Genomic DNA, 10,456 nt, shown 5'->3' with positions numbered 1-10,456 from the left:
TTCCATGATCTATTATCTGAATAATAAAGTGTTAAGAGAGACATAAGATGACTAATCGTAGTCTCAGACCTGCTTAAAAAGAATAGGTTTTGGCTATGAGGCCGATAGTGTATTTATAAATCTAACACTTATAAATACGCTGTGGGCCAGGTGCATTCTATCATCCCCATAGATGACGCTTTTATCTACTATTTACACCCCTTTTGCTATGAGTCACTTCTTACCTCCCCTCTCCTCTATCCTTTCTAGGCCGGTCGTAGTCTGCAACTAGTCATCTTGTATCTCTCTTAAACCTCTATTATCCTGATAATGGATCACGGAGTGTGAACAAAAAATGTTGATACAAAAAAATTACACCCATTCTAATCCATAAAAAACAGCAATTAGAAGTTATCTTTCAACTAAATTCAATTGATCAGCAAAATTCATCTAGTGGCATGTCTATATATTTATATAGCTGATTATAATATTGTTTGGACACAGACATCTAAATTAGAAACTATTTTTCAACTGAATTCGATTGATGAGCATAATAGCATGTATATATACATTTTTTTTAATTATGAAAGATTTTATATCATCTACAAGATCAATTTAGCTATTCAATAGAGGAGCCTGAGTCTCAGACTGAAACCTCTTCAACTAAGAACAAAAACCTGAATATACCCACAGGGAATCAAAAAACCACCTGAATATACCCATAGGAAATCAAATCTTGATAAACAAAAAACCCAATATAATAAAAAAAAATGAAGCCACAATTGTACCAAGACAAACTTGATAGAAATGATACCCCCAACACACATATATATACTTAAATAATATACAATTCCACTTGTATAATTGCCATACAATCCCTAGAACAAAGTAGCAACTTAGGCACTGTTTTGTTCAAAGAATCAAAACCATACACCACAGTATGTAAAGTTGACTACTTTACAAAATCTGGAATTTTATTTCTGCTAAGGATCTATGTTTCTGATCTATATTTTCTAATCTTATATCTTGATGATAGATCACATAACGTGGTCTGTGGTCTGAAATGTCGATAAAGAACTCAAACATAATCTAATTCAGAAACAATTTATTTTACAAACTACATAATTACAGTAGTGGGTTAGTAGTACAAGGATGCTTGTTGTGCACGAAATCTGAGAATTCCACTGTACAGTGCAACTCTGTTGGCCGGAATGTTTTGCTCTGCTTTCTCAAATGACTGTAAAACGGCATGTTTTCCGAGTGGTCTCTGATCCGTCTTGGCCGGAGTCCAGCGCCCACGGTATTCCCCACTACCATCACGAGCCTCCACAACGTCTGAAGCAAAATGGACCTTCTTCTTCGTTTTATTCTTTTTGTCTACAGAAGACATAAAACAAACCAGAAATTTACAGTCTTGGACTTATGCAGAGAAGGAAAGAGATGTAAAGATTCAATTTTTAGCTACCTACCTGAAGAAAGACATGATCTTCTGGTTGAATTACGCTTTGTGGGTTTTATGAGCTTTTGGTAATGGTGGCCTATAATAACCAGCACCACTATGGCCGTCAGAACTCCAAATCCTGCACCACTCCTCACCATTATTGAAACTTATTTTGGATTCCAATTGACAATTAATACCCATTTCGGGTAAAATAAAAAAATGGTATGAGGAGGATGAATTCATAAGGTCACTTTCATCATCCAATAATTCATTTTCATCGTATCGTATGTTTCGATTCGAACGAAAGCCGACAGTTTTAGCTCGCGGGGCATGGAATTCAATATAAGGTTGTCATTTGTCAGCATGATGTGAGCAGGTGGACCCTTAAGCAGCTTCCTAGAGCTTACTTTCTGATTAAAATAATGCAGGGATCGCCGACATTATTTGGACGTGCAGCCTGCGTTTTCATATTTGCATGGGAGTCGGCAGATTGTGTCACGCAACAAAATTCCTTTTTCACTTGGCAGAAGAAAGATAGATTGCTGGTTCACTGTTTGAGCACGTGGGATTTTGTACGACAGACTTAACTGAGAATAAGCGCCCTAAATGTTCGCTCAGCTCCTCCTCAGTTTAATTTACAGACCCTACTTCTCCTAACTTAACCTTTTTTATATGGAAATGAAATAAAGGGTTTAAATAATATGTATGAGATCTTGGATTGATAGTGGGAGTAAATCAACAATATGAAATTATTGTCAATGTCTTCATTAGTATGGGTAGTATCTTTACCCCCATCTTCTAGATTCTTCTTTCATTAATGGTTGAGTTTTTCATTTCATTTGTAACTATCAAGCATTCAAATCATTTTTTAATGTACATGGACTCCTTCAGTTCATGTTGGGGATGTAGAAGATGCCTTTCGGCATAATAAGCATCGCATTAAAATGAACATAAGATATAAAAGTTGTGACTATTTGAGTGATAGTGGGAGTAAACAAGCACCACGCTGAAATGATCATATGATATAAAAGTTGTGACTACTTGAATGAGACTGGGAGTAAACAAGAACCATATTCAAATGATCATATGATATAAAAGTTGTTTCAATAATTCTTTTCAATGTTAGAATTTTAGCTGTGTATCTTGATCAGAGAGTTTGTCATTTTGCTTACCCTCGGCTTGTCAAATAAAGTATTCAAGTTATCCACATTCATCTTGTCTTTTTCTAAATGGTATGAATTTTATTGTAGACTATGCACTCTATGATGTAGTGTCATTATATTTCAACAACACCTTTGTTACAAAATAGCCACATCCTCATATCCCACTCTTTTTTGGGTATTGTTTATTTGTTATTCTCACATAAAAATGATAGAATCTATTCCTCATTTGGATGACTAATACATTTGTAAAATTACATGTTTTAGCCTAAAGAATTTCATATGGAACTAAAGTTTTGATTTTAAGGCTACTTGCCTTTAAATGCTTTTGGATTATTTTTATTTGCTTATAGTTGTTAACTAGCATAACATCGCCTCATACTTCACACCTATAAAGGACAACAAGTGAAACAAGAAAGTCAATACGAATTTTTTTTGCTTTCTAGTTTCATAATTTAACACTCCTACATCTATTTGTGGTGAGAATAAAGTTTTCCACCCACTTGCATTCTTATTGTCCTACATCTCTCCTAACTAAGCCTATTGTAAAAATTGAGTCTAAGGTACTTGTATTTTTTCACTATTTCTAGTGAACCTTCTTTGAAAACGAACCTAAATTGTCTCCTTTCTACTAAATAGCAAAGAGATCACAAATTTGGTTCCATTTGTGCTCACTTGCATCCCAACCTCTTAGCAAAAGAGCTCCAATGCTATTAGCTATTCTCTCAAACTATGAGCTCCTTCTACAATTATAATGAAATCATCTATAAAAGATTTACTTCACTATGTATCTAGTAAATTGAACCCCAATCCATTTGCCTTGTTTAATCACTATCCTATTTTATCAATTTAACTTAGATAAGTAGGGTAGAATAAGTAGCCTTACTTACCACTATTGTTGCTTCTAAAGCATAATAAAAGTCATCCTCTTCTTCCATTTTGAGTCTTAACTTGTAGATAAAGTCTATGAATTCTCACTCTATGCTCCTTTAGGGTCTCAAGTTCCTCCATCTTGTTCCCAAGTTTTCTTTTAGGTATAATGTTAAATACTTTTTAAAATTAATGAAACGATAAAAAGCCTCTTCTCCTTGGGTGTCCCATACAATTTCAAACAAGTACTTAAGTGTGATGAATTTATTTATAGTGGAGTCCCTTGTCTCGATACGTGCTATCCCTTTTGTTCCCTTTCCCTTCTTTTCCTCCCCACTAGTAAATTTATGCTCTAAAACGTTTTTCATTGTGATGATTGACCACAATCATGTAGTAGTTTGATAGATTATTGATATCTCTAATTTTAAAGAGAGGAATACTGATAGTAATCATTCTCTTTATTGGGAAGCCATCTTGAGTGACATCATTGGTATTTGCAACCATCTATATCATGTGCTTTAAAATATTTATTTTTGTGTTAGTTACAAGGGGCACATTGTTATCATGAACTTGCTCATAAAATGGTTTTGCATATTCTATCCATTAGCAATCGATGATATTATTTTTTTCTATTTTATTTTATTTTTCTTGTTCCTCCAAAGCTCTCGAGGTTGTGTTTTCCAAGAGAATTCAACTCTTTCCTTATTGAATTCACATAAATTTCTCTTTAAAATTGTATCAATTTTTCATAAGCCTTCAAAGTTCTCTTCGTTGCCTTGCACTCTTCATGTCATACAAGGAATTCGCCCATAAACTACTACAGGTTTCTATTTGAGCTTGGATCTTTCAAATGTTCTTAATCCTTTGTCATTTAAGGGAATCAACATACTTTTGTTCACTAGGTCACCTATACATGTTATATTATTCATTGTATTACTCTCTTCCTCGTGAAAGTGTTTTATATATGCTATTTTAAAGAGTTATTAAGTCTCTCAATTTATTAGAATTTTCCCTTCAATAGGTGTCTTCTTTTGATTCTGATGGGCTTGTTTATTATGTGGATTTTTTTTCTTAATGAGCCAAAATTTACATACATTGAATTGTAAAATGACTTTCGCTCTATAAGACAACCATTAACATCTAATTTCATCGCCCTCACAATAGAATTCTACGAAAAAATAACATCATATACAGAACTTTGTCCATTATATAATTTATAGATGATATTACTTAAAGTTGATGATGCAATCATGATATAACATATAACCATGCCATACAAACCAATTTATTCAATATATTTTGCCCCATAGTGAGTGGCTTCTTTGTCTACCCAACAAGAGGTCCTCTCCAAGGGTAACCACTAAGGTTCGATTAAAATAATCATTATTTGGACCCACTGCTTTTTTATATTGGAAGACCAGGTCTTGAGTAGATTGTGTCACGCCACAAAATTCCTTTTAACTCGGCAGAAGAAACAGCGATTGCTTAGTACGGCAGACTTAATGAGAATAAGCGCCCTAAATGTTCGCTTGCCTCCTCCTTAGTTTAAAAACCCTAATTCGCCATCTTATCCTTTTTCTATTGAAATAGAATAAAAGATTTTAATAAAGTTCATCACATCAAGTAGTCAATGGGATTTAATAGTGGGAGTAAACAAACATTACATCAAAATTATAATGAGAATTTTTAACTTTTTTAATGTTAGATTTTCAATTGTGGATTTTGATCAAAAAGCTCGTCTTTTTGTCTAAAGCTTTGTTTTTCAAATAAAGTAGTTGAGTTATTTACATTCATGTTGATTTTGTAACTGAGATGGATGTCATTGTCGGCTATGCACTATATGATGTAATGTCGTTACGTTTCCATTTACCCCTTGTTGTAAAATAGCCATGTCCGCATTTCCCACTCTTTCTTGGGTATTATATACTTGCTAGCCTCACTTAAAAAATGTTGCAATCTAGACTTCAATTGAGCAATTAATATCTTTAAGAAATTAAGTACTTATTTTACCCGAAGATTCACATTTAGAATTGAAGTTTCGAAATGAACAAACTAACATTACATGGTTTTGGATTCTTATGATTACATGGTTTTGGATTCTTTATATTTGCTTCTAATTGTGAACTAACATACTATTGCCTCATACTTCACACCTACAAAGTCCTATAGGTGAAAGAAGAAAGGCAACAGGATTTTTCTTGATTTTCTAATTCCATAATTTGACACCCCTACATTTATTTTGTAGACAGCATAAAGTTTTCCACCCACTTGATTTTTTTAGTTATACATATTTCCCAACTAAGCTAATTATGGAAATCAAGTATAAGATACTTAAATCTTTACACTATATCTAGAGAACCTCCTTTGAAAAGGAAACTAAGTTGGTGTTTTTCGTATTAGTGAAAAGGTTCATAAATTTGGTTCCATTGATGTTCACTTGCATTCCTATATCTTGGAAAAAGAGCTCTTGTGATTAAGATAAGACCATCTATATGAAATTTTTTACTATGTATCTAGTAAAATGAACCCTCCTCCATTAGTAATGTTTAATCACTCTTATATTTTATCAATGTAAAACTCAAACAAAGTGGGGGAAATGGGTAACCTTGGTTGACAATAATGTTGCTTTTGAAGCATAATAAAAGCCATCCTCTTGTTCTAATTTGAGCCTTAACTTGCACATAAAGTCTATGAAATCTCAATCTATACTTGTTTGTCTAGGATCTCAAGTTCCTCCATCTTATTCCAAAGTTTTCCTTAAGGTATCATGCCAAATAAATTTTTTAAATCAACAAAGAAATATAAAGCCTTTTCTCCTTAGGTGCCCCATAATTTTTCAATCAATTACTTAAGGGTCCTCACATCCACTAACATATAATTCTATCGCCCTCAAAATTAGAGTTCCGTGAGAAAATAACATAGTCTGTCAAACTTTGACCATTGTATATTAAATTGTAGGTGATAGTGATTGAGTTTGGTGAAGCACTCATGGTGCATTACATATAACCATGTTAGAAACTCTGCCCCATACTAAGTAATATCCTCATTCCTATCTAAAGGCCTTCATTCACAAAACTAGCATTCCTCTTCCTCTATTTATTATTGGTTGGTTTTTCCTCTACCTTCATTGCCAAACTAGAGGGATTCAATATTTTTTGTTCTCGCATTGAAACCTGCTATAAATACACTTCCCTAAAGTACTAAAAAATAAGTCTTTTTTTAGCAATGCGTTTAAGGTTCCTCATAGTAAAAAAAATGTTTTCCTATATATCTTTGAAACTCTTAATGTAAAATAAAAATCAATTAGCCTAACTATTAATTTATTTTCCACTATTTTCAATTGTATATATATTTCATATTTGGGTCTTCTTTTTCCACTTGTATCATTACACATAATCCTTCTCTAACTATCATTGGTGCATCCCCATGATTCATACAAATTATAGTCCGTCCATTCAAAGATGAAGTTTACTTATACCATTCAAATTTTAAAAGTTTGTGGATATTATTTCCATGAATTTCCTTCATTTAATGACACAGTCTTTTTTTCTCCATGGGCCCCAACCTAGGTCCTCCTCTCCAAGGGTAATCTCCACAATTCCAACTTACATCCCTATTTTATTTATCTTTTACAATTCTTAAGCAATTTTGAGGATATCTACATCCCTATTTTATTTATCTTTTACATTTGTCCACTAATTTAGGCATTTCCAATCAAAAATCATGTCCATTTTCATACATCCCTTTTTTCTTTCACATTTTCATCTTCTTTTATTCTTTCTTCTTGTTGTACTATGATCAAATATTCTTCTAGGCATACTTTTTTACCTCTAAGATACACTCTATTCCTTAGAATCATGTTCGTGTCTTCTATGCATCTCATTATAACCCTTAAATCCCATTCATTCCTCCTTCTATCATTTTCTAATCATGTTTTCTTGATGGATATGTATTACACATTGCTACCAATCTTTAGGTCTTGTACTAAATTATTACTTTCCTCCTCATCATAATCTCTCAACCCTTTAATATATTGTTTTGAAGCTTATCATTATTTTATTTTTCCTCTCTTATTTGCATCTTGAGTTTCTTCTCTATGAGAAATTTTGCATTTTTTGTTTGATAATCCTTTTAATACTTGTGCCCAAGACTTGGCCTCCATATTCAATTCAATCCCTTAACTAATTACACTTTAAGTTCTCTATTATGATTTGGATCTATTTTCTTTACCTTTGTTTCACTCTAAAGATATTTTATTCACTTTTGCATTTCCATCAGCTTTCCCTCGCATTGTTTTCCCTCCTTTTTTTGTTACATTTAGTAATGTGTGGAAATGGGGTTCACTAGTCTAAACAAGAAAACTTAGAATCAAACCCATTCACATGAACATACATTAAATAATAATCAATAGGCCCAACTTCAGAGCCTTAGTAGACTTGGGTACTATGATATGCTATGATTTGATATGACTAGATAAGATAAAATGGGAAATGATGTAAGAACTAGGAATTTTGATATGAAATGACATAAACAAGAAGATACAAAACTCTAAATAAAACAAGAAGTTCAAATCTAGAAATGAGATATATAGAGGAAATCGTGTCTGCGATCTAGACCTGAAAGTGTTGGACTATGTCATTAGTTGCCACCTCCTAGGGGGTGTTTTCACCAACTCATGTGTACAAAATTCAAATTAGGATACTTTGTAGATCTTCCTCGCAAAATTTCAGCCAATTATTTTTTACACTTTAGACTTTTGACTAATGTCTAGGATTTTTCACCTATTCTAAATCTGAAACTATTTATCTCTATCTGTACTTTCTAGATTTGTTACTCTTTGTCTTCTGATCTTTCACCTACATGTATAAAAGAGAGAAAAAGTGTTAGGATATATAGGGGTTTGCTAAGTCAAATCCTAGGTAGGATTTAACCTCCCCTACAACAATGATAGATAGAAAAGAGAGCTTAACCTTGCATGATAGAGGTCAAAAACCTTAAGGAAATACATAATTAAAATGTGATACATCTACTATGAATCTTCTTTCCTTGAAGCCTCATGAAAGTTTGATGTTGCTAAATGGGATTTCATGCATGTCTTTACTCATGGAGAAAACACATAAACTTGATCATGGATGCCATGTTGAATACTCAATCCCTCCTTCACTAGCTTGAAGATGACTAATTACTTACTCAATCAAGGACTTGAATGCTTATGATTTCAAAATTGAGAGATGTTAAAATGAGGGGGGTGAGACTTGATTTTATACTCATTCTCATGAAATGTGTTGAAATATAGAAAAAATTCAACATTGGGGAGCACTTTCCTGAAAAAAAGGTCAACATTAAGGAGCACTTTCCTGACCATTGAGGGTTCAAATTTGGGCCCCTTTTGACTAGACCATGGCACTAGGCACCATAGTTTAGGGGGAATAAGGTGCTAGTTGCCTTAGTAAAAGAGTACTAGGGCACTAGGAACCTTAGTCCTAACCTCTTGAATTGAAATTTGGTCGAGGAGCCTAGAAAGGTGTTGAGCTTCTTGATTTGGCCTTGGCTTGAGAATAATTAGTTAGGTTTGGGGGCATGGAGAGAGAAACCCTAAACTAGGCCCCAAATGAGTGTGAATTGTATGGGGATACAATTTAAAACACTACATTTAGCCCCCATTTAGTGGGACCTTATGTTCATAGTATGGTAAATTACAAGATAACATTGAAAGACTTTTGTAGATACTTGAAAATTGTCCTAACACCTGCGACACAATATTTTAATAAGATTCCTCTTAATTAATTAAATGATTTAAACTATTTAATTAAAATGATTCCACTCTTCTTGTTCAAATTCAAAAATCACTTTTTCCTCCACTTTCGTCAATTAAATGATTTTTAATCATTTAATTAATCTAAGCATCCTTATAACATTAACTCAATAATTTTTTTTGATAAAATAATTAAATAATAATCCATGATTATTTAATTATATTCATCATTTTTTATTTTACACATATTAATTAATTGTTTCGTATTATTTAATTAATCCACTTAATTATTTCCAACAATTAAATAATTATTCCAAATTATTTAATTAAACCCATTATGTCTTCCATAATTAAATAAATAAATTTATCTATATAATTGTCAAAATTAAAATCCTTTAATAATAAATAAAATAATTATTTTATTTACTCCCTCTATGCACATGTTTAAATAATTTTAATTATTTAAATAACTAATTATGGATCCTCCTCTTAACCATCACTCACTCTGAGTTCCACTCTCAATCACTTTTTCTAATTGAATCAATCAATCCACTTCACTCTCAACCACCTTTTTCTAGCTAACTCGTCAATTCTCCTAACAGATCAATCAAGTCAGTTAACTAATCAATCAATTCCAATCACAAAAGTAGTTAACACCTAATCAATCTCTCTTGTTGAATCTCAACCGTTGAATATCAATTTTTTTATCAAATCTAAATCGTTGATCGATATCCCAAAAATCTATAAATACAACCTTGATCATCATTCAAAAATAACCACAGTTTTTGAGATTTCTTACACCCACATAGTGATAATAGTGCTACAGATTCTAAGAGTAACAATAGTACCACCATTGCTTTGTGTAGTATGGGTCAGTAGACACTATCCACACTATTTTCCAATGCACTATGCTACAGTATAGTTCAAGCCTTTGGACCCAAACTACACGATCACCAAATCACTAGTGTAGTCTGGGTTCATTGATCCGTGATGATACGATGAATCTATAATGATCCGGTCAACTACTGAGAGGGGGGGTGAATCAGTAGATAGAAAAAAAAAAAACTTTCACCAAACTTAATCCCAACTCATAAACAACTTCTTAGACTAACTGGTTTAGACTTTGTATCTAAAACTGTAACTGCACTGTCAAATTTACCGGTTGACTAAAATATCTATATAACAGTGTAACAGATCTATAACTTAGATATCTTTTATCCAAAACATCAAAACACTTTACTACCATTAGTA

At 32.6% G+C, this 10,456-nt stretch overlaps 1 protein-coding gene across 1 annotated transcript; it reads right to left on the bottom strand.

Moving 5' to 3' along the window:
• Positions 1 to 777: 777 nt before the first annotated feature.
• On the bottom strand, positions 778 to 1,708 carry LOC131044163 (uncharacterized). Its single transcript, XM_057977435.2, has 2 exons — positions 1,449 to 1,708; positions 778 to 1,356 (listed from the first exon to the last, which is right to left on the bottom strand). Exons 1-2 carry the CDS (start codon positions 1,576 to 1,578, stop codon positions 1,118 to 1,120), a joined length of 369 nt encoding a protein of 122 aa, XP_057833418.2. The 5' UTR covers positions 1,579 to 1,708; the 3' UTR covers positions 778 to 1,117.
• Between the last annotated feature and the right edge of the window lie 8,748 nt (positions 1,709 to 10,456).

This window comes from Cryptomeria japonica, chromosome 6 (assembly GCF_030272615.1).
Source record: "Cryptomeria japonica chromosome 6, Sugi_1.0, whole genome shotgun sequence".
NCBI classification, from domain to species: domain Eukaryota; kingdom Viridiplantae; phylum Streptophyta; class Pinopsida; order Cupressales; family Cupressaceae; genus Cryptomeria; species Cryptomeria japonica.
This window is presented reverse-complemented; position numbering and strand designations above follow the sequence as displayed.

What these genes read in the sequence shown, in the direction of transcription:
- LOC131044163 (XM_057977435.2), bottom strand. Translation starts at nt 1,578, where the DNA reads ATGGTGAGGAGTGGTGCAGGATTTGGAGTTCTGACGGCCATAGTGGTG. An exon ending in AAGATCATGTCTTTCTTCAG is followed by an intron (nt 1,357 to 1,448) that starts GTAGGTAGCTAA and finishes TGTCTTCTGTAG; the next exon opens with ACAAAAAGAATAAAACGAAG.